The sequence below is a fragment of the Vitis riparia genome, chromosome 15, assembly GCF_004353265.1.
Source record: "Vitis riparia cultivar Riparia Gloire de Montpellier isolate 1030 chromosome 15, EGFV_Vit.rip_1.0, whole genome shotgun sequence".
Lineage (NCBI taxonomy): Eukaryota > Viridiplantae > Streptophyta > Magnoliopsida > Vitales > Vitaceae > Vitis > Vitis riparia.
The window spans coordinates 21,151,906-21,177,160 of NC_048445.1; the positions used below are offsets into that span (position 1 = coordinate 21,151,906).

A 25,255-nucleotide genomic window follows, 5' to 3' on the forward strand; every position below is an offset into this window, starting at 1 on the left:
ACAATGGTGTTGTTTAAAGAATACTTGGTAAAGCATCCCTCCACTATTATTATTATATAACACAAAGAATCTCAATGACTTTGAAATCAATTTCCGTTCATACATGGCAGCAGGTTCATTTTGGTTTGAAGTACTCGACCGATTGGCTGGCTAATGCGAGAGTGGTTACATGATGATGACACATGCTCTGCAATTAATTATGCCTCATAGGAGAAATCGTCAAAACACTGCCCTTATTCTAATCTGATCAAACCTTTGTATTTGGCCGAAAGCTGTTCCTTTATCCCGTGATACCTGGTTGCATCATGTAAATCATAAGCTGCATTTTAAGACGCTCAATCCAGTTTCACATTACTTTCACGTCCACCTACTTATTGTTAATGCTTAAAAACGTCTTGGAATACGGTTGAAGTCATTGAATGTTTTCCAAAGTTAAAGGACCCATAACATGCCCTTGAGAAGCAAACGAGATATCCTGGTTAGGTAGCAATAAGGCTCTTTTTCATTGGATGGTGGAAAAACTAATTTTCATCAATCTATTCAAAAGGCAAGTTGATCGGATTCAAATTTTCTCTGATGATTACATTGAGGTTTTTTTGTTGTGATGATTATGAATGTGTTGGAGATCCTGATTTAGGAAATCTTTTGTTAAATGGTTTCATTTTTGCTTTTTGACTTGGCTCACTGTCTTTCCATACATCATTGGTTGGGTTTCTAGAAAAATAGAAAACTTAATTGTGTAAACTAAGCCAAACGGTTTTTGTTGAGAGATTGATTCACTATGTTTATCTATGTGACACCAAGGGAGAATCGTTGATAGCAAGAGAAGTTCCTTTATTATCGGATTCAAGCAATCATAACAATATTTTCTTTACCGATTAGTACGAGGAGAAAAAACTCAGAAAAAAGGATTACTAAATTTTAATAGATACTTAGGTTATGTTTGGTTCCTGGAGAATATTAAGGAAAAAAAAATATAAAGGAAAATGATTTTTTGATGTTTGGTTGTCCTATGAAAAATATAAATAAAAAATTAAATATAATTAAAACTAGTTAAAAACTTATGTATTTTTAAATTATTTAATCTTTATATTAATGAGTTAAAATAAGCAAAATGAGTTTGAAGTAATAAATAAAAATAATTTATCGATTTTTAATCTATTTTTTGTTTTCCTTCATTTTTTCTTTCCTTCTGTTTTTCCTTTGTATGTTCTTTTTCTTATATTTTTCCTCAAATTTTCTAGGAACCAAATATAGTCTTAAATTTTATAAAATTACTAAAACTTATTTATGGTTATGAACTGAATAAAGATGGCCTATTTCTAAAGCTAAGGACTTTAAAGATAAGACAGAACAAAATGATTACGAAAGTATATCAGAACTACGATATTGACAAGAGTTTGCAATTGTATTTAGGTGTAAAATCCTACAAAATAGTTTGGTCTTCTTATAAGTTACTCACCCTAAGAAATTTGGGTAAGTTCAACAAATACAACAAGGATATACCTTTAGTTCATGCAACTTCCAATAGTTTAAACTGGTTGATCTTGGAATAGAAACAAATGGAAGGTCAGTGACTTGCACAACCAGCATATGAGCTCTTCCAGAGCTTTCAAAAGTGCTGTTGGTTTCATTTAATAACAGAACTATTTGACTTTCCTGTTTTCAACAAGGCTACATTAGAGAACACATCAAGTATTAAAGCTGAAATGTATAGAGCATGTGTTCCAGATCATTACTTTATATAAGGAAAGATCAACACAGTAATAAACATCGGGAAACAGATAATAATACAGCTTCCAGTGAAGTATAACCCTTTTTCACTTGACAAGGCATTTGTATCTTGTAGTAAAGCAAGAGGATATATTCAAAGAAGTTGATCATTAGCTAAGTTCTTATTGTGAGATAGAATTCCAGAATTTATTTCTTGGAAGCCTTTTGGAAATTAGTTCTATGCACCTTTTATAAGTATTGCTTTCTTAAAAAAAAAAAAAACCAACAAATCTCCACCTCGGAGAAATTACTGATCATCTTCCAACTTCCAAAATTCAAAACATTTTAAAACAAGTGAACTAAAAGTGTGTTTGGTAGTGATTTTAAAAAGTATTTTTAACCTTTATAACACTAAGAGTGTGTTTGGTAGTGATTCTAAAAAAACGTTTTTAATCATTCTAACAATTAAATGATAAAAAATTTCAAGTATTAAAAATATTAAAAGTGTTTCCTAGAGTCATTACCAAACAGACTCTAAGAAATTTTAATTTTTCAAGTATTAGAAAAGTTGGAAACACTTTTTAAAATCACTACCAAACGCACTCTATCTATAATCACCTCCAAATGCTTCCAAAGTTCAAAACATTGTCTAACACATAAACTAACTATCATCTCCTTCAAATGTGCTTTTTATACAAATGCTTCCAAAATTTAAAATATTCTCTAACAAGCGAACTAGTTATCATCTCCCCCAAATGGGCTTTTAGATTTTGTACACCCAAGGGTGTTCAAATTTGCAAGATATTACCAAGTCCAAACAATAGGAAGAAGGTACATCACCCTCTACTATATGAAGAAAGAAGGTATATCACCCTTTATCATATAAAAAATTCGAGCAAGTGTGCAGATCTCTCTTCTTGGCCCTGCTATCTGCGATCAAATCTATAAGCCTAACAATTGACCCTGCCCATTCCTTATCATCCATATCTTCAGGTTTTTCTTCCAAAGCAAAATATCCAAATCTTGTTTTTGTTGACACAATATATCTAACACCTTGCATTGCAATATTCCAAAATTATTATTAGTCTCATCAAATATCCCCATAAAAAATTTTCCATTAGTAAATGTAATTTTAACTGATGAAATCTTTATCATTTTATTTTAGTCAGCACAATAAAAAAAATGATCAATAATCTCGAACTAACCCTAAAACCAGTACTTTGACACCACTTGTTGTGTCAATGGAAGCTCTTATACCAATTTGTTGTGCTTTGGCCTAATCCCATAGGACTTCCAAAAGCACCAAACAAATTACAAACTAGGTAGCCCATAATATGTAAGAGAAATAGAAATAAAAGAGAAATACAATATTTACAAGGTTTGGTAAGGATGCCTAATCTACATCCACCACAATGATGATCAATCCATTAATCTTCAAATCAAAATTATAAAATCAAATTGGGAGAACGTTCTCCACACAAATTGGTTAAAGCCATTAAGATTGGCTAAAAATATAAAGATTGACTAAAGCTACACCAACCACTCTTATTAAAATCATTCTTGCACATCATGACCAAAGGACTTAGACTTATGGACCCCAAGACAAAAAAAATTCATAATCCTTGTGGAATAAGGACTCGTAATATATATCAAATTATCAAATCATAATCCTTGTGGGACAAGGATTCCTAAAATATATCAAACTCTTAATTGATGGAAAAACCAACAACATCTCCACAGCATAAAGACTAAAAGGAAGCCATAATTCCCCAATTATTTATTTATAGTAAAAAAGAAAAAAAGAAAAAAAAATAATTTAATAAATAAAATATGTTTAAATGAACTTCATGTTTTTTTTTTAAATAAAATTTTTTATATAAAAATATAACATCTTATATATATATATATATATATATATATATATATATATATATCTTTATTTTACTTTTTTAAAAATATTCACTTTTAGCAATTTTAAAATTTGGGGTGATAAAACTTTTTTGGTTTATTACACTTTACCCCCTCAACCTATACCGTGTTTTGCACATTGCCCCCTCAAGTTTAAAATCGAGCAATGTACCCTCCATGCTTTATGATTATATGCAATGAGTATTTTTTGAGTGATGGTGTTACATTTTTTTTAATGGAAAGCGCATGTGCTCTCCATGTGATTAAGGACAAAAGGGTCATTTTCTCTTTACAATTGTAGCCTTCTCTTTAGTAGTAGCCCTAATCGCCTTAGCTGTAGCTTTAGCAGCTAATCTCAATGCTTCCACAATCTTCTCAAGTGTTAAACTAGGGTTTTTCAAATGAGAGATCAGTAACTTGTTCAGTCGAGCATCAAATTCATTTGAAGTCATAGCAATTGGAGATGGATGTAAAGTGGCATCCTTATCAGAACTCTGTTTCTTCAATTCAACAAAATCTAAATTCAATAAAAATAATTTGAAAACCTACCCCCAAGTTTTAATCCTACACATCTAAATCCAACATTAATTCATCCAGTTTCCAAATCAAAATTGGAATTTACCAAAAGAAATGAAAAAAAAAATTAAGTTTGAAATCTAATAAGATTTCCTCCTACGATTTTCCAAAGAAAAACATAGCAACAAACTCAAACAAAAACTCATACAATCATTTAGCTGAGTTGAGCATAATAAATTCAAAAGCTAACCTTAATTCACAAAATCGTTTTTCCTTCTCATAACCTTACTTTTTTCTCTGCAACCGAACATAACATTACCAAAACCCAATCCAAAACAAAAAACAATTCAAACCAACAACATGCAAAGAATCAAACCCCAACTCTTTTAAAATTCGACGAATTCCCAATCAATCAACACACTCACATCCAAAACAAGCAATTCAATAAAAAAAAAAATAGCATCAATCCACACCACCACAACCTTTATTCAAGAAAATTCCATAAATTGAATTGAAAAATCCAACAGTGACTCTGAATTAGGTTTTTAGAAGGATGAGAGAGGTGAATATAGTGGAGATAGAAAAGCCCTTCATTAACTTCCTTGAGATTCTAGGGCTTTGGGTTGGGGATTCAACAGTAGCAACTAGGAGGAATGATCAACGAGGGAGAGGAGGGCTGGAGGTTAGGGTTTTAAAATGATAGTACCCTTTTGTCCTCACTTTAAATGAAAATGACCATTTTTCCCTTAATCACGTGGAGAGTATTGGCCCCTCACTATTTGACCATCCCCTCAATCGTCCACATTTGTTGCCATTAAGAAGGAGGACCTAAGGCTGAGTGGATAGTCCGTCTAGATCCAAGATGAAGACGAACGATCCTAAATAGTGACAGTGAGAGTGGAACCTGACTAACCTCCAAGCATTAAATCGGCTTCAAATGTTAATTGCGCATCATGCATAAGCCATGATTGTAGTCGCAGCCGTTACAAGGACAAATTCTAGTATTTGAGGCTCATCAAAGCAAGACAACCATTATGCACCAACAATCAATATCATAATAACGCACAATCAAGTACAATTAAGGTGTAATTAAGAAGCTTGAAAAAGCGTTACACGTGAACAAGGATAAATAGTCATGCACAATCTAGGAAAGGTATGCCGATTTCTTTCCAAAGAAGTTCTTCTCTTGCTTAACCAACTCTCTAACCTAATCTTCGAAAAGGCGTGCTCGAATTCCGATCCGGACATCCCTTGGTGTAGGAGGAAGCGGATCTAGTAGGACGAAGTGGGTTTAACCGCTAGGATTCTATCCGGAAGAACTCTCACCCTCCATGCAACAATAGAGAGCGCATGCGTGTTTCGTCCAAAAAATGTAACATCATCACTCAAACAATGTACATTGCATGTAATTATAAAACATGAAGGGTACATTACTCGATTTTAAACTTGATGAGCCAATATGCAAAACACATTATAGGTTAGGGGGTAAAGTGTAGTTATAAACCCAAACTTGTTTTATACCTCAATTTTTTAAAATAAGTTTAAAAACTTTTACCTTTTAAATAATTGGGTTTAAGAATTCTTATATCTTATATAAAAGTTACTATTACACCAAAAATAAAAAATGTATCCAAATGAAAACTTATGCACATATTTTTGAAATCCATACATTGTTTGTATACCAAATATAAATGAATGACAAAAAAATTTGCAAAGTTTAAATCTATTTCTTATCTTTCATAATTTTTCTTTAATCTCATTATATATATATATTATGTAGAATACCAAAATATTCACATGCTATATTTTATACAAAATGGCATACCAAGCATAAAAGGAAATTGAAATAATAATTTCCATGGCCTTAGGAATCTTGTTGCACAGTTGGTAATTAAATTTGGATAAAGATCAAAATGACAAAAATAGTCCTACAACCAAAAAATAGGGTTAGTTATAAAATAAAATAAAATAAAACCCAAGTCTATTACAAAATCCCAATTAAGACAGTCCCTTTCTATGTTGTCACCTTTTTCTTACCGCCAATCTGCTATCACTAGCACTTGACCACTCAAAGATTTTAAGGACCATTGGAAGTAGGTTACCTTTGTTTGAAGCACTGCTCGACCACTCAAGCGACTCAAGTGCTATAAGTGACCGCCCAAGCACTCTAGCCATTCGAGTGCTAATCTCAATGCTTGAGTGTTGCATCCATTTCATGCACACCCAAGGCTACTTCTTTTGCAAATTTCTACTGTTTTCTCCACCAAAAACTTACCTTGGCCGAAGAAGGAGTCATGATAGCCATGATTGACCTCTTAGATTTCTTTCATGCCTTCCATGGGTTACAAAGTTGATAAAAACTAGATTTTTACAATAAAAATATGATACTCCAATAAAGGATTTTACAACAAATCTAATAAAAAAGATATTTTTACAATCAAGAAAAATCCTATGCTATTAAACACAAAGCTTACAACACATTCTAGAAAACAAACAATTCAACATTATTATAACCATCATATTACAACCATCAAATTAAATTCATATAAAAAATTAATTATCCATGCATTAATCCCTAGGGCCATGGGATGAACCAAAATATCTCGCAAAACAAAATTAACACACTCTATAACAGATCTAACATGCAAAACTCATCTTAGGGCTTTGATACCAATTGTTGGGAACCTTGGATTTCTCCGTTATGAAACCCTGGATCAAATAGGTATATGCAAATCTATCCTAAGCTTCTCTAGAAACTATTCTAGCAGAAACAATGTCAATAAAAAAAACATTTAGAATAATTAACTGGAGAAGATGGTAATCATTCCTTGATTCCTAAATTAATTCTTCATGATGAAGAACATGGATGAATGATTTGGAGGTTTCATACACCCAAGAATTTGGATATCCTTAAATCAAATCCGTGAGGTGAAGAAAATGCCTCAAAACACTAGAGGTCTCGTACACCTAATATCTTTTGCTCGATGACTCTAACCATGATCTTGGTACTCTAAAGAGAGGATAATGGAAAAGAGGAAGCTTTGACTCTCTATCTATCTATAAAAGTGAAATACAAATCTCTGAAAAGTGATGGAAAACTCAAAGCCCTAAGGGGGTATTTATAGGGTTTCGCTACTAGACTTGAGTGACTTAACTCCACCAAAGCTTGAGTCGCTTAATTTAGCCTAAAACGAGTTCTAATTGATTTATTAACCACATAGAGCCATCTAATTAGTTAATTAATTCAATCTTGAGACTTTGCTCATTATCCCCTATGCAACCTTGTGTAATTCCCAAAACACCCTTATGCAGAAAAGTAAACTTAGAGTCAATCCAACCCTCATAAATTTTGCTATCATGGTATATGAGCTCAAAATAGGGACCACTAGGACCCATAGGAGTATTGAATCCCTCATAATCTAATTTTGAAGTTGATTTAACATTCCATTAAAGATAATCAACTGCACTCTAGTACACCATGTAATAGTAATGAGATGAAGCTCAGGTCTATGACTTATCACCTATTACATTCAAACTCCCCATGAATTGGTGTTTGTAATATAAAAAGGTAGTGCTATCACCTATTAAGATTCCTCTCCAATCCTTGAGTTACAGATTTAGTCTTCTAGATCACATGTCCTTTGGATCACTCAAAGAGACACATTGTTTCAATCTCATGAGATATCATAGTGTCTTTTCTAAGAATACTTATCGTCACTAGCCTTCACTAAAAGTGACCCAATCCATAAGGATATGTGACCACTTTAAAGTCTCACCCATAGGTTAAAGCCTCTTGTTAACCTTGGCATAAGCTTAATATCCTTTCAAGATTGAGAGTCCATGCAGAATGGTAAGTTGGTGAATCATGAAAATTGATAGTCTTAGGTCATGATTCATTGTAGATCCTGTCCAATATGCATCACATATATGAGTGCACTCAATATGGGAAACCCATCCTGATGGCCAAGACAAGCCATCCCTCTAATTAGGAGGTAGTGCACTACATCCTTTATTGGATTGCCCAAATCCATGAATTGACTGTAAACAAATTATCTACTTATAAGAGATCCATGACTTATATCTTCTATGCAACTCCTAATGCACCTAACTCATATATAATGTAAGAGATATGGGTTGAATGCTCAAATTAATGTCAATGCATACAAGGGGATAAACTAGGGATATCAAAATCTAACGTTGTTACATCATGTCTTACTTTTAGGAGCTCAACCCAATAATACCATAAGGTTATCAAGTAGTCATGAATTTACTAAGCTACTTCATTGTGTTATCTCTCAACCTTGAGAGAATACTGAACTTATGTCTAAGTTAGCAATGACTTTGACCTACGAATGAGATCCTATAGTGGTCTTATATTCTTTATAAATTGGATCACTATTGATGCAAACCAGTAGTAATATGCATTCTCAATAGATGTACAATGATATCTCATGAGATTGAGATATGGTGTCTCATTAGGTGATCTTAAGAAGGTGTGCTCATGTAAATTAGGGACATAGTATTTCCTTAAGTGAAACTTGACATAAGATCTTAGAGAGCTAAGATATGTTAATTGATCTCACAATAGGAGGATCTATAACTCAAGGATAGTAGAGGTAGTCTTGAAAGATAAATAGTTTTCACATTAACTATACTCTGGACACCAGTTCATGGAGAAACTAAATGCAATGGATAGTAAGTCGTAAACCTAAGCACTTAGTATCTCATTGTTATTTTCATAGGGTATTGGAGTGTAGTTGATTCTATAGAAGGGTGTTGAATCAACTTTAGAATTGGATTATGAAGGAGCCAATAATGTCCTACAGGTTTGAGTTGTCCCTATTCAAACTCATATACCTTGTTGGCATGGTCTATATGAGTTGGATCAGCTCTTGGTTCACTTATGTGCATAAGGGTGTTTTGGTAATTATGCAAGGTTAGTGAATAACATCTTTGGATTTGTTAATTAATTAATTAGGACCTATTTCGGGCTAAATTAAGTAACCCAAGCCCATATGGGCTTAACTCACTGAAGCCTAGTTTAAAGCCTTATGAAAAAACCCCTTAGGGGTTAGGGTTTCAAGTTAGTCATCTTCCACCATCCAAAGAGAAGAGAATGCTCTAACCTCTACTGTCTTAAACCTTCCTACTGTTTGAGTGCTAAGAAACAAGGAAGAGTCATCCAACAGAAGATCTTAGGTGTTTGAGACGTCCAAAGACTTCAAGCTTCATCTTCACCAAAAAGAATTGATTTGGAAATGTCTAAATTAGAGGTAATGTTTTCAAAACCAAAAAATTAGATTTTTATGCTTAAAACTATATCTTTTGCTTCCATAACTAGGATTTATAGGCCTAAGAAGAAAATCATGCACCTAATCTAATCATGAGAAAAGGAACTGAGTAATCTAAAATTCCCTACAATAGATTTCATCACCCTCATAACGGTATGAAGCATAGCAAATTAGCAACAACTCTATTTACATAGGAAACTGAAAAACAAGACTAGAGGCCTATTTGACCATTTCATGCACTTTAAATAGATGATACTATTAGAAAAAGAGAGCAAACAATTTTTGTTCAAAATATTTCTTTCTAGCCTATAAGGATCATCTTCTTGGTTCCATTAGCTTCCTCAGAGTTGGTCATCGACTTTGAAACCTTAGGAATGACATTAGCCTCTTTAAGATGAGGAGGGCCTCAAATGAGACGTTGAGAAGCTACATTTGATGATTTATCTTTAAAATAGCCTAGTTGGAAGGTTACAATGAAGTTGTATCAATAGTAGCCTTTAATAATGGGTTAACATCTATTTCTAGGTTGTTTTGTTCCCTCACTAATAGAATACCCAAAATGAAAGATTCCTTGTTCACTAAAGTTTGGAACTATTTTGTATTAATGGAGGACTTTTGGGTTTCATCCTCCAAGTTAATCACAATCGTGAATCCCCTTAGCCTTGAAGATCAAAGGAGAAATAAGGCAAAACCCAAAGGAGACAAGCAATTAGACAAAACCTATTAAGAAGAAGAGATTGAAGAAGTGACAATCATAGGAAAAGATAGTGGCAAGACAAGTCCCATAATTATGAATATTGTGAATAAAGGAGACATTTGATAAATGATTGATGAAACCTTAAGAAATTGGTTGAGCCACTCTTGAAGTAAGAGTAAATACACGAATATGTAAAGAAGGTAGGCAAGAGCACGAGGACACCACCCCTTGATCCAACTCCTGACCAACCTATGGTGTCACCATATTGAACCTAGGAGCATCCTGATAAAGTGTTTAGATACTAAAATGGTAAACAACGATGGTAATGGAAGTTCTTACCACCCTGAGAGAAGTAGTGAATACTTATTAGCATACCATATGCTTCTCAAAAGAGGGCTTGAGAAGTATGTGGTTGCTCATTAGGATCTCTTAGTCATTACCCTTAGGGTGTTAGGCTATGACATAAATTACATGTTAATCACTTATGAAGCTTAATCGAAATGTTCTATTGATCCGCCTATGGCAAATACAATTAGGTGAGAGTGAGTTGTTTCTAGGTGAGACTTACTCATAGGGTTGGATAAAGTTCCATTAGATAGATCATTTTGCTTGTCTAAGCTAGGCTTATCAAAATCATGACTCAATTCTCTATCATGGATATATTTGCATTGTACAACACCATCATGGGGCAACCTTAGATACATAAGGGTTAATCCTTCAAGTCACCATCACACTTTGAAATTCCCAACCTCTCAAGGAATGTGGGAAATCTACAGAGACTAGATAGAGGCTTGGGTATATTGTAACATAGCTCTAAAATTGGTTAGACAACAAATAGGGTAAAACTCATTAAGTGTCTAAGGCGTATAAATCAAATAACAATTAACTGATATCTCAAGGGAAAGCCTTAGGGAACCCGTAAAGTTACTAGTTGTAGATCTCCTACAGTCTATATCTTTTTGGAGGATAAACCCAAATAGACTAGGGATGATAGGATCTCTTTTGACCCTAAAGAACATATTAATCCTTAGTTGATGATTTGATCACATCCAAGTATTGTGCAAGTAATCTAGCATTTTCTCAAGTGTAAGGATGCAATTGTAGCTTGAAAAAGAACCCATTGAATTAGATGCCAAACCCAGGGAAGAGATCTGGGTATTCAAATGTAGTAGAGAGATTCAAAGAATGAAGGATGAATTTTTATGGAAAACACTTTCTTAGATCTTGCTTTAAGCAATAAGATTGTTGAAAAGTTGTTTTGTGAAAATAAGAATTAGTTAACACTTCTTAACTAATGTAACAAATTGTTGAGGAAAGGAAAGATCCTTTGGGTTTTCCCTTCTCACCATGGAATGACCTCAACTTTTACTATCTTAACTAAGATACCTAAAGGTTCCTTTAGTTGGAATATTTTCAATAAAAGCACTTAAATTTATGTCAAAGGTATTATCTAATTAATTGGATTTCCAAACATAATGTTCAATTCTTCCTAAAATATTGATGATTTTGCAAATTGTAATTTTAAGGGTTAAATAAGGTTATTCCAAGTCAAAATGGTGTCCCTATTAAGTGCTTGGCATACCCTAGAAGGACCTTTGATTCCACTTTTCAAAAGTACAAAATTTAAGGATATTTAATAACTTCCAATATCTCATCTATTTACCAAATTGCAGCCTTAAGGGCTCAATTATCGTTGTTCCAAGTCAAAATGGTTTCCCTATTAAGTGCTTGGAATACCCTAAGGTTATGTTTGGTTCGTGGAAAGTAGTAAAGAAGAAAAAAAATGTTAAGGAAAATAATTTTCTCATGTTTGGTTTCACCATGGAAAATACAAAAGAAAATAAAATATAATTAAAATTTATATATTTTAAAATTATTTAATCTTTATATAATAGTAGGAAATAAGTAAAATGAGTTTGAAGAAATATATAAAAATAATTCATTGAGTTTAAACGTATTTTTTATTTTTTTTTCACTTTTTCTTTCTTTCCATTTTTCCTTTATTTTCTTTTCCTCGCATTTTCCCTCAAATTTTTCGTGAACCAAACATAGTCTAAATGAAACCCCTAATCTCCAATTGGTAAATATATAAAAATGGAGCCTTCAATTAAATAAAAGGGAATCTAATAACAAGTTACTTTGAACTATGAATATTTCATGGGTGAAGAGTCATTCTAGTGGAAAGGGATACCCTAGGGATCCCTTTCCTCAACCTAAATGACTACTCATAATTTTTTAAAGAAAAATTAAATGAAAAGACTAAATTAGAAACAAGATCCAACGGTGGGTTGGAATTGATCAAACCATTGGGCCCAACCCATTTTTATAAGTTTTAATACCAAAAGGAACACTTATGTGCTGCAACCATGAGCTCTTTAAAATAAAGGGTGGCAGGTAGGATGTGGCGCCCTTGTGGACCCCTTGGTAGGACCTTCTTGAGCTGGAAGCATTATTCGTCTTTCTTCAATTGGCTTCCTAGACAAATGACCTACCAAAATTCTGAAATTTGGTCAGATTTAACCTCAGGAAGTGAACATCCAACAAAATTAGGTTCAACTCATTTGAATATTTCTATCCCCTTCAATCATTTCAAAATATTTTATTGGTCGAACATTGACAACACTCCCGGAGCTCCTTGCAATCTTAGTTTTCTAGTTCAATTCACCCTTCACCGTGCATCGAGGGTGTCCTGAGAGCATCTCAAGGTCATCATTTGTCATGAAACATAGTTGTAACATCACAAACCTAAAAGGAAATATGAGAAAATCTGGCATATAGGAGATAACATATGATAGGTTTGTTTAAGGTTGCTTTTCATTTTGAAATCAAGCTTAATATGTGAACGTGATCCCTATTCTTATGCAGAATATGACATGAATCATGTTTGAACAATGAACATCTTTTTGTGGGCACCCTGAGATTTGGGATCGATCCCTATATTGCATGCCAATTCCTCATCTAAATATGGGCAGATGCTTGGCCCATTCAGTAGAAGCCTTGAAAACTAGCCCTAGAAAGGCACCAAATCATAAATGAGGAGGTATGCAGGTTCTTAGATATTGACTTTATACAAGAAGTGATCTATCTTCGGTGGTTAGCAAACATCCTCAAAGCTAAAGCCGAGCACAAATGTCTAACCTTCATGGGCCTGATGCGAACTTTGAAAATAAGACCACTTTCATCACAGGAGTAGGGGCCCGATGCAATAACGGCATGTCCTTCAGGCGTAAGAATGCGTGTAACCTATCTACGATTGGTCACCTAAATTTTCGAACATGATATTGCTAGTATGATGGAAGTACTGATGATATGTTGGTCAAAAGTAAGACAAGGCTTTGACCATCTACACGACCTAGCTACAACAATTTGTATCCTCCAAAAGTATTAGATGAAGCTCAACACAACAAAGTGTGCCTTCTGGTGTTGGGTCTGGCTGGAAAATTCCCTGGGTACTTGGTCACTTATATGGGGATAAAGGCTAGCACAAATAAGATAAGGTTATAATTTAAACGCCAACCACAAAGAATATCAAGGGTTCAAAGGCTAGCAACAAAAGTCACGGCACTCAACACGTTCTTTCTCTTTCGCGCAATACGAGAGATCTCATGGAGATCATCAATAGTGGAGATAAGTTCAACCAGAGGTAACATTGGCTAGGCCATTGATGGCTATTAATTGATAGTGGAATGATGTGCCAACAAACGAGAAGGACAATTTGGCACCAAACATACCCGATTATGGACATTTTTTGGGTATCCGAAGGTAGTTGCCTGATGTTAGCTTAGAAATTAAACTTGTACAACTGAGGGGTTTGCATCTGCTTGCACACACATCTCATTTTTCCCTATGAAATTAATCAATTTTCTGAAGCAACTTGTCTATCTAGTAGAAGTATTCTGTTTGCTATATCTTCATCTGCGCCTGAAGTGCTTCATCAATGAACTGAGCGAAGGAGGCTCGTCTCTTTACCATCCTACAAGCAACTTGTGTCGTCAATAGGAAAGTTTATACTTTCTTGTTTGCTCTCACAGACGACACTAAGTTTTAGTACAGCAAGCCAAAGCCTTGTAGTCGAATTAAATAGTGAGCCCAATAGCTTCCATACCATGCTAGATGGTGATTGCCAAATAAGTGATACCTGCCAAAAAGGAAGGTTGGGGGACTTTGCATTGTGCAACCTTTCTGAAGAGTTAATTAGCTATTTATAAATAAGGAATTTCTAATTCTAGATGTTGAAAAATAAAGACTACCATTTGGATGCGTAGCTGCAAACAAATATAATATTTAATGTTAACCACATGGGGCTTAGTGTGTATGCATGCGGTATTCGAACAAGTACCATGATGCAGACCATATATACATTGCTTGGTGATCAAGTGATGTAGAATATTTTAAAGTAAAATATAATAAATTTGTGCTTGATGAACTGAGGCACTAGATTGTCAAAAATAATAATCATTTTCTTTATACAAAAGGTTCGAATAAACAATCTTGATGGCTGGCTTTGCCATGGAAAAGGTAATGATAGTGGGTTTCGTGGAATTCGACATCATGTGAAGCCTTTAAAAAGGCGCTGATAGTGGGTTCGGTATATTTCATTATCATTATACAATACTGATAGGGACCTCCCGCTCTCATGAGTGTAGACATAAGCAGTGAGACAGGATTCTTTTCCACGCTTAAGCTCCGAGACTTGCACAGCACGCGGGTGGATCCACCCACCTAAACTTCTTAATTAATTACTATAAGAGAAATATGTCTAGGGGACTCCATACAAAAGATATATTTTATTTCCCAACAAGAAGTTGAACAAATCAAACAACAGTGAAGGACGAATATGCACTGATATTTTCGATTATCTCCATTTTTTAAAAGCAATTCTATTCACTAGAGTCCACCTAATACAAATGCCTTGTGTTACAAGCCGGACTAAATACAAATGGCTTATGATATATTCAAATATTTTATTATACTTGTAAATTGATTAATTCATGGAGAATCGTTGCCCATCCTTATAAAATTCTCCTCAACCCTTCTTATATATAAAATTTTCAAAATATAATGTAAATGTGAAAGGACAACAATACCCTTATTTTCTTCTTCCTCTACCAAAACCCTAATTTATCCTACATCTTTCTCTTTTTCTTTTTGGCTTCCTTTTTCATTCCCCTTCCTTCCATCCTTCTCAACAATTTTTATTATTGTTATTATTTAAATCTGAAAACAATTTTTTTCTTTTTTCTTTTTAAGGGATGGGAAGGAAATGAAGGAAGAAAATAAAGGAAAGAAAAGAAAAACACAGGTGAGGCTTTTATATGAGTGGAGGATGGGAGGGTGAAGAAGAGGACATTTCTGTCCTTTCACATGTAAGATTTATTTTAAAAAGGAAGAAGATTGGAGGAGAGATTTTAGGTACAGGTGCTAAACATTTACTTGATATATACATGTTTGGCATGGATGTTTAAGTTGATTAGTAAAAGTTTCACCGTAGATCCATCTAGCTTGCATATGCATAGCAGAGTGGAAACATAAACTGAATTGATCTCACAAACTTCATTACATCCCTGAGGTAGTCATCCACAAATCAACAGAGAACTGGAAGCCATGTATGACTCAGTTTCAATTATAATCAGCCCCATCGCAAGCAGTCTCATGACTCTGATATGGTTGTTGATGGGACTAGGAGACATCCCAGCGTTAGAGGGCATCAAGGATGAGTTGGAAAAGCTTTGGAGAGCCCTAGTCCCAATAAAAGCAGAGCTGATGGATGAGGAGGACCTGCAAGTGGCTGATCCAGTCTTGGAATATTGGCTGGGAGAGCTTCAAGATGCAGCTTCTGATGCACAAGATGTATTAGGGGCTTTTTCAACTAAAGTTTACTGGAGTGCTAGAAGAAAACAACAGCAGCAGGTATGTCCAGGTAACGCTTCCCTTCAATTTAACGTTTCCTTCCATAAGATCAAGGACATCGTAGCTAGGATAGATTTGATTTCACAAATAACACAAAGGTTAAGATCTGAATGTGTTGGGAGGCCGAAGATCCCCTACCCACGGCCTCTACACTACACAAGTTCTTTTGCAGGTGATGTAGTTGGTAGGGAAGATGATAAATCTAAGATATTAGATATGCTTCTATCCCATGATTCTGACCAGGGAGAAGAGTGCCACTTTTCTGTCATTCCCATCATTGGCATGGGTGGTCTGGGCAAAACAACTCTTGCTCAACTGATCTTCAATCATCCTATGGCAGTCCCACATTTTGATTTGAGGATCTGGGTTTGTGTCACCGTTAATTTTAACTTCCCTAGAATACTTGAAAACATCATTACCTCTCTCTCCCACTTGAATTGTGATTTTGGAGGTTTATCGACAAGTATGCTAGAGTCTCGTGTTGTCCAATTGTTGTCCGGGCAAAGATTCCTGATTGTCCTAGACGATGTCTGGACTCACAATTACTTTGAGTGGGAGCCGCTTGAGAAAGTATTGAGGCACGGGGAAAGAGGAAGTAGAGTTGTGGTTACCAGTAGAACATCTAAAGTCTCGGATATCATGGGAAACCAAGGTCCTTATCGCTTGGGTCTTCTGTCCGACGATGACTGTTGGCAGTTGTTCAGAAGGATCGCCTTTAAACCAAGTCAGGAGTCAAACAGAACATGGGGGAACCTGGAAAAAATTGGTTGGAAAATCGTAGCCAAGTGCAGAGGCTTGCCTTTGGCAGTCAAGGCAATGGCAGGTCTGTTGCGTGGCAACACCGACGTAAACAAATGGCAGAATATCTCAGCGAATGACATTTGCGAAGTAGAGAAGCACAATATTTTCCCTGCCCTAAAACTGAGTTATGACCATCTACCTTCTCATATAAAGCAGTGCTTTGCGTACTGCTCGTTATTTCCCAAGGGATATGTGTTTCGTAAAAAGGACTTGGTCGAGTTATGGATGGCAGAAGACTTCATTCAATCCACAGGACAAGAAAGCCAAGAGGAAACCGGAAGTCAATATTTTGATGAGTTGCTAATGAGGTCCTTCTTTCAACCTTCTGATGTGGGCAGTGACCAATATACGATGCATGATCTTATCAGCGAGTTGGCACAGCTAGTTTCCGGCCCTCGTTGCCGGCAAGTGAAAGATGGCGAGCAATGTTATCTATCTCAAAAAACTCGTCATGTGTCACTGCTAGGCAAAGACGTGGAACAGCCTGTTTTACAGATTGTTGATAAATGTAGGCAGTTACGCACACTTCTGTTCCCCTGTGGATACTTGAAAAATACGGGGAATACCCTTGACAAGATGTTCCAGACTTTGACCTGCATCCGGGCGTTGGATCTAAGTTCAAGCCCAATCTCAGAACTGCCCCAATCAATTGACAAGTTGGAACTTTTGCGCTACCTCGACCTCTCCAAAACAGAAATCAGTGGGCTTCCCCACACCCTATGCAGCCTTTACAATTTGCAAACCCTAAGACTCTCAGGCTGTCTTTCACTTGTCGAATTGCCCAAGGACCTTGCAAACCTGATTAACCTGCGACATCTGGAGCTAGATGAAAGGTTTTGGTACAAGTGCACGAAACTGCCACCAAGAATGGGGTGCTTAACCAGTCTGCACAACTTGCATGTTTTTCCAATTGGCTGCGAGAATGGTTATGGGATTGAAGAATTGAAGGGCATGAAGTACCTGACCGGAACATTGCACGTCTCAAAACTTGAGAATGCAAAGAAAAATGCAGCAGAAGCAAAGCTGAGGGAGAAAGAAAGCCTTGAAAAACTGGTTTTAGAATGGAGTGGAGATGTTGCTGCCCCACAAGATGAGGAGGCTCATGAGAGGGTGCTTGAAGATCTACAGCCTCATTCAAATCTGAAAGAGCTCCTGGTTTTTCGCTTCTTGGGTACCAGATTTCCTCTTTTGATGAAAGAGAAGGCGCTTCAAAATCTGGTGTCCCTTTCCTTGAACCATTGCACAAAATGCAAATTTTTCTCAATTGGCCACTTACCCCACCTTCGACGGCTGTTCCTGAAAGAGATGCAGGAGTTGGAGGGATTATCAGTATTTGGGGAATCGCAAGAGGAACTTTCCCAAGCTAATGAAGTTTCCATTGATACGCTCAAGATCGTGGATTGCCCCAAGCTAACAGAGTTACCCTACTTTTCCGAGCTAAGAGATTTGAAGATCAAAAGGTGCAAATCCCTCAAGGTTCTCCCAGGAACCCAATCTCTGGAGTTCCTGATACTCATTGACAATCTTGTTTTGGAAGACTTGAATGAAGCGAATTCTTCCTTTTCTAAACTCTTGGAATTGAAAATTGTTTCTTGCCCTAAGCTGCAAGCACTGCCACAAGTGTTTGCACCGCAGAAGGTGGAGATTATTGGGTGTGAGTTAGTGACCGCCCTCCCAAACCCGGGTTGCTTTCGACGTCTTCAGCATTTGGCAGTGGACCAATCATGTCACGGTGGAAAACTAATAGGCGAAATACCTGACAGCAGTTCTCTTTGCTCCTTGGTAATTTCCAACTTCTCAAATGCCACCTCCTTCCCAAAGTGGCCTTACCTTCCCTCTCTCAGGTCTTTGCACATTCGGCATTGCAAGGATCTAGTGTCTTTGTGTGAAGAAGCAGCACCATTCCAAGGTTTGACTTTCCTCAAACTATTGTCTATTCAAAGCTGCCCCAGCCTTGCGACGTTGCCCCATGGAGGACTCCCCAAAACGCTTGAATGCTTGACCATCAGTTCCTGCACCAGCCTTGAGGCCCTTGGTCCCGAGGATGTGCTAACAAGTCTCACGTCCCTCACGGATCTTTATATTGAGTACTGCCCCAAAATCAAGCGCTTGCCCAAGGAAGGCGTCTCCCCCTTCCTTCAACATTTGGTCATTCAAGGATGCCCACTGCTGATGGAGAGATGCAGCAAGGAGGGAGGAGGCCCAGATTGGCCAAAGATCATGCACATTCCTGATCTAGAGGTGGCGCCCACCAACGTTCGGTCGAGCCCAGATTTCACAAAGTCCTCCATGCAAGCATCTGACTCCCCCGGTCCTGGTCCGAAGTCGCCTAATAAGCCAAGGCCATCCTCAGCGCATTGGTACTCTCATCTTTCATGCTGCAGTAGAGGTTAGCTACTAATCCTATTTCCAGTTGAAGTTTCTATAGAATGTAGTTGACTTTAATTAGTTCTTGACATCAAACCACAATTTAAATGCAGGAGTTGATGTAAGGGAATCTACTCAATCACCACGTCGTTTGATGCTACGCGAAGGTAAATCCAGAGTTTCACACACACACACTGCCTTACCCTAACATGGCGTTCAAACAAGCAAAGAATAATTACTATTAAAAAAGTATAAAATATATATATCATATTTAGTGCTATTTGCAAAATTGTTCTAGAATTTATCATTTATAAGTAATACTTATTTTTTATTAATATTATTCATGATTAAAAATATGAAATTATAAATATATCAGTATTATTTTCTATTGTATTCTTTACATAATTTTTTTATAATTATTTTACCCTTTGAAATACAATTTAAATTGTTGAGTAAAAATTTTCAAAATTTCAATTTCCTATGGTATATATATTTTTTTCTTTTCTTTACATGAATTTAATAAAAAATTTTAAAATTTATGCTTTTACCGTACATAACTTTAGTGAAAAATTTTAAATTATAATTCTAAAATATAACTCATACTCTTTTAAATATTCACTACAATCAATTATTTCTAAATAATTTTTTTTTAAATATCAAAAATTATAAACCATTTTTTTTAAAAAAAAAAATTGAAAATTAAAAAATAATAAATTAATTTCAACAATGGAGTTCACATTTTAATAAAAATTTATAAATCCAAAAATATAATAGATAAAAACTAATAAATAATCAATGAAACCTAACAAATCTAAAAGTGTGTTTGATAGTTATTATAGAAAGTGTTTTTAGTATTTTTAATACTTAAAGAATGAAAATTTCTAAATATTATAAATATTGGAAACACCTCTTAGAATCACTATCCAACACACTCTAAATCTAATTAGAAACTCTAATTGCTATCTAATGATCAAATTCTTTACAAACTACATAGTTAATGATTGCAAAAATTTTATTATTGTAATAAATTATAGTATTTTGGGATAATGGAAATATGTTAAACTATTTTTTTTTTCCCATATTATTAGTTTTCAAATATTTTTGTCTTAATCTTAATAATGTAAAAGAAGAAAAAACATAATAAATAATTTTATAAATATTTTTTGGTATATAAAAATAATTTTATTTCACACTGAATAACATTAAGATAGTTATAAAAGCAAACACTTAAAACAACAACTTTTAGACATCAATAAAACAATAAAGGTAATATACAAATGTAGAAGCATGTAATCCAGTTATCTGAAACACCCAAACTCTAATCAATACAGCCTCATATCCTATAGTCACGGTCTTTGGCCGTGGCCATAAACCTGTTCCGCTGTTGGGTTACGTTGGAGAAAAAGAAGGAAACCATGGAAATTTTGGGTGAGCTTAAAATTCTAGGGCACAGTGTTTTTGGGTTTTTATTTGACTATTTGCACTTTTTAATTAAGTGGTAGCTCAATACTGTTTGATGAAAATGCAATATTTAAACATGATCTAGGATGATATTCTTAGAGCATTGATTTTGATAAACGGCGCCCTCTAATAATGGTGATTTTGATGATGAATATATTTAATACTTTGCAGGGCGTTGCAGAAGCTGAATGAGGAGCTCAAGATGTCACCGCCACAACCTCCACCAGTGCAGCCAGCAATGCCCTCGCTATTGTCATGGCCAGATTCAGCCGTCCCCACACTTACTGCCACCATCGACCACCAACACGCACACGGTTATCGTTCCTCACCACCCACCGTTTTTCCTTCCAGCACTATCACTGCCTTGGTCTGACCAGCCCAGAGAAGCTCTTCACCGACACCATCTTCAGTATATTGATATAGTCATCTTTCATGCTCTAGAGGTTAGTAACTACCATACCTCTGCCTTAAAATATCTGCCATGCTTGATGTAAGGAAAACTGCAGAATCGCTGCATGCCTTGATACCACAAGAAAGTAAATTCAGAACTATATATGTACTCTTATAATTTGTCATATGCAATTTATCAGAATAAGAAGGAAAATTACGTATCACAACATATATAGAAATCTAGGATATATAAGTAACCCAATCAGATGATTAAGAATACCATACTCATAATTTTATGAGAATGTACCAAACTGGTATTAACTTCAGCATAATGCAATAGCCATCAGATTTCCTGGATGATAACTGAACTTGAAATTCTGATCATATATTCATAAGCAGCTCAAAATTTGTAGCAGCATTGCAGTTTAATTGCTTAGTGGTGTAAAATGGCGAATGGGTAGCCAACATGGTACTGAAAAAGAATAAAATAATGTATCAATCAATTACATGTATACACAGAAATGATATCTATACTAAAAAGGAAATATATATATATATATATTGAAAAGGATAAATAAAGAAACATACAACCCTCGATTATAGGAGAACAATTACTAAGGAACTCGAAAATCTACAGCCTTATTCAAGCCTTAAAAGAGCTCTGAATTTTTCACTTAGGGGTACCAGATTTCCTCCATGACTGACAGATGAGCGGTTTCAAAATCTGGTGTCCCTTTTCTTGAAGCATTGCAGTACAAAAGGCAGAACGCTCTCAATTGTTGTTACAACCCGAATAAACCCAAATAAAGGATCCTGGGATCCCTCAATCTTTGGTTTCTATTCTTAATTAGTTTCTATTTAATTTAGGGAATAAAGTATCCTTAAGATTAGTTTTTATTTTATTTAGATTCTACTTTATTCAATTTCTCTTTCTATTTAGTAGCCTATATAAAATAGGGAGAGTATAATGGGAAAGCCATGGAAAAATATTCCCAAAAAGAAAATTTTGTTCTCTCAATTTTGCATCTTCTCCTTGGGTCATTAGAATCAATATCCGTATTGGCACCAATCATGGGGGAAGGGACTAGAGTGCAAGAACAATGTAGACTTGAAGATATTGATAAACAATTGAAGGACTCATCGGATAAACAAATAGCCACCTTATCAGTACTGTCAAAGATGGTTGCAGCCATAAACCCGAAATTTGAACACCTAACTTCAAGAATAGAGGAATCAAGTGATGGGGACAATGCTTCAATCAATAGAAGCAGTACAGACTATCACTCATACGATACAAACTCCTTTCAAACTAAGTTTTCCAAACTCAATTTTCCAAATTTTGAAGGTGAGAATCCTTGTGGGTGGATTTACAAATGTGATAGATTTTTTAAAATTAATGGAATTGGAACCAAAAGAAGGTAGGATTGGCTTCTTTACATTTAGAAGGAAGGGCCTTGGAATGGTTTCAAGGGTACAAGGCTAGTAACATGGAAATCAATTGGACACAATTTTCTATAGATATTGTTTCTAAGTTTGGTCCTAGTGTTTATGACAGCCTTATTGGGCAAATAACCAAATTGAAATAGGTTTTTACAATTAAGGCATACCAAGAGCCGTTTGAAGCATTGATAGCTAGAACTAGTAGGTTGTCAAAGGCATTTTTTGTTCAATGTTTCATTAGTGGCTTGAAAGAGGCAATTAAAAAATCAAGTCACCATGTTTTGACCGTACACACTAGCCCAAACCATTGGGTTAGCCTTGTTGTAGGAAAGGACAACGGAGGCAATTCTCAAGGAAGTCGAGAACTCTAACAAAAGTGGAGAGGATACAATGAACTCTATGAGAATCAGAATAACCAATTACCACCTATTAAGAGGATTTTAGCTGCAAAATGCAAGAAAGATGAGAAAAAAAAGTCTTTGTTATTCTTGTGATGAGAAGTATGAACTTAGTCATACATGCAAAAGGAAGCAAATTTTTCTATTAAATAGTCATGAAAGTGAAGTGGAAGTAACATGTGAAGCTGAAAATAATATCTAGGAGGATGATCTTGAGGTTTCAATCAAGCAATATTGGGTTCAATATCTCATCAAACCATGAGAATCCATGGCAACATTAAGAAGAAGGCCGTCACCATACTAATTGGCTCAGGAAGCACCCATGATTGCCTCAATCCCAAAGTGGCCAAAAGAACAAGATGCTCAATATAAACTACCAAACCCATGAAGGTGGCAATAGCGGATGGAACTAGAATTACTAGTGATGCAATTTGTAGACAATTGACATGGAACATGTAAGGGAAGGAATTTTAGGCGGATTTGATGCTCATACCTTTGGGTGGATGTGATATGGTATTGGGAATTCAATGGCTAGCTAAATTGGGACCCATATTTGGGTGGATGTGATATGGTATTGGGAATTCAATGGCTAGCTAAATTGGGACCCATATTATGGGAGTTCAAGAATTTGAGAATGGAATTTGTTATCAATGGAAGGAAATTCATGTTAAGAAGTGCAACTACAGGTCCCAAGAAGTTAGTTTCAACAAATCGGATTTAAAAGGATTCAAGGCATAAGTCTCAAGCATCTTTTCTCTATACAAGGGGATAAGGAAAATAAAGTTGAAAATGAACAACAAGGTAGTTGTCCAACTCGTTTCCAAAAGACACTGACATGGGAAGATGATAACAAGATTCAATAAAAGTTTCCACAATTTTAGCCCGAAGGACAAGGCTTCTTTGATAGGGGATGGAATGCTACAACCCGAATAAAGATCCCTAAGATCCCTCAATCTTTGGTTTTTATTCCTAATTAGTTTCTATTTTATTTAGATTCTATTTTATTCAATTTCTATTTCTATTTAGTAACCTATATCAAATAAGAAAAGTGTAATGGGAAAGACATGGAAAAATATTCTCAATAAGAAAAATTTATTCTCTCAATTTTGCATCTTCTCCTTTCATTAGAATTATTTAGTTACACATCTTTAGTGACTTTGTCTGAAAAGGATGCAGGAGTTAGTGCAACTCCCTCAAGTCTCTCCAAGGAACCCAATCTCTGATATTCCTGGAACTTGTTGATAGTCTTGTTTTGGAATATTTGAATGAAGTGAATTCTTCCTTCTCTGATATCTTGGTATTGAAAATTGTTTCTTGTCCAAAGCTGCAGCCAGTGTCACTAGTCTTTGTAACAAAGTTCTAAAATTTCTGTTTTTTTGTATCTTTGGTCTTTCTTTACATTCTAATTTATACAAGTAAAATGACGGAGAAAATAAACATATGATCCTAAACGAAATGAGGAATTTACGGGATTGTACAGTTACAATAAGGTTGACTATATCTTGTATGGAAAGGATTACGGATCAGATTGTGCTATAAAAGGAGAAGATTGTAGGCTTGATTTTGTTAAGAAATTCAATTGTCTCTATTTGCTTGATTTGTTGTTTGCTGTAATTTCTAGAGATGGAGATGATTGAGGCTCTTCTTTAGGAGATTGAAATTCTTCTCTAACATTCCCCATAAGATGGTGATTATGTTGGAAACACCAATCTTGGACCATAGAAAGAGAAAATGCTGACAAGATAACGATTAAACATTTGCAAGTTGATCTTGAGAAGAGTAATGTGACAGTCGAAGTTGTTCAGCTGCTACTTTATCACATGCAAAATGAAAATTGATGTCAACATATATCAGCGTTTTAAAAATCGGACCGAACTGGCTGGTCTGACCACCGACTGATCACCAGTTCGATCCGGTTCACCCCTTTGAACCGGCCAGCCTCTGAGCCGGCCTCGAATCACCGGAACCGACGGTTAGATTGGTGAATCGGTTGACCGGCAGGTTTTTAACGAACTGAATGGTTCAAATGAATTTTTTCCTTTTTGTTTTTTGCCTTCCCTTTCTTCTTCGGTCTTCCAATCCGTTCTCCCTCCACCTACAATTGTTGCCCCGCCACTTCTTCCAGCCTGTTCTCTCTCTCTCTCTCTCCCCTCCAAAACAATCGCTGCCCCGCCCACAGCAAAACAGTCCACAGGACTCCATAAACCACCCCTTAGTTGTTGCCCCGTAGCCCGTTCTCCCCTCCGCAGTCGTAGCCCTGCCCACACCAAAACAGTCCACCGGACTCCACAAACCACTCCCCACCCCACCCCCTCTTTCCAGCTTGTGTGCTGCTGCTCCCATCAAACTCCCACCTCCAGCCC

General features: G+C 35.6%; 1 protein-coding gene across 2 annotated transcripts; it reads left to right on the top strand.

Annotated features, from left to right (window-relative positions):
• Positions 1 to 15,450: 15,450 nt before the first annotated feature.
• Positions 15,451 to 21,411, top strand: LOC117932417 (putative disease resistance protein RGA4). Of its 2 annotated transcripts, none has more exons than XM_034853657.1 (3): positions 15,451 to 19,225; positions 19,317 to 19,370; positions 20,846 to 21,411. In XM_034853657.1, the coding sequence occupies exons 1-3, from the start codon at positions 15,730 to 15,732 to the stop codon at positions 20,854 to 20,856; spliced, it is 3,561 nt and encodes a 1,186-aa protein (XP_034709548.1). In that variant the 5' UTR covers positions 15,451 to 15,729; the 3' UTR covers positions 20,857 to 21,411. The 2 variants fall into 2 exon arrangements, with proteins under 2 accessions (XP_034709548.1, XP_034709547.1); XM_034853656.1 differs by having other exon boundaries at positions 15,452 to 19,225; positions 20,836 to 21,411.
• The last annotated feature ends 3,844 nt before the right edge of the window (positions 21,412 to 25,255 follow it).

Bases quoted from the DNA above. Each gene is read 5' to 3' on its own strand.
- LOC117932417 (XM_034853656.1), top strand. From the start codon at position 15,730: ATGTATGACTCAGTTTCAATTATAATCAGCCCCATCGCAAGCAGTCTC. The intron at 19,226-19,316 runs GTTAGCTACTAA...ATTTAAATGCAG, and splicing joins TCTTTCATGCTGCAGTAGAG to GAGTTGATGTAAGGGAATCT.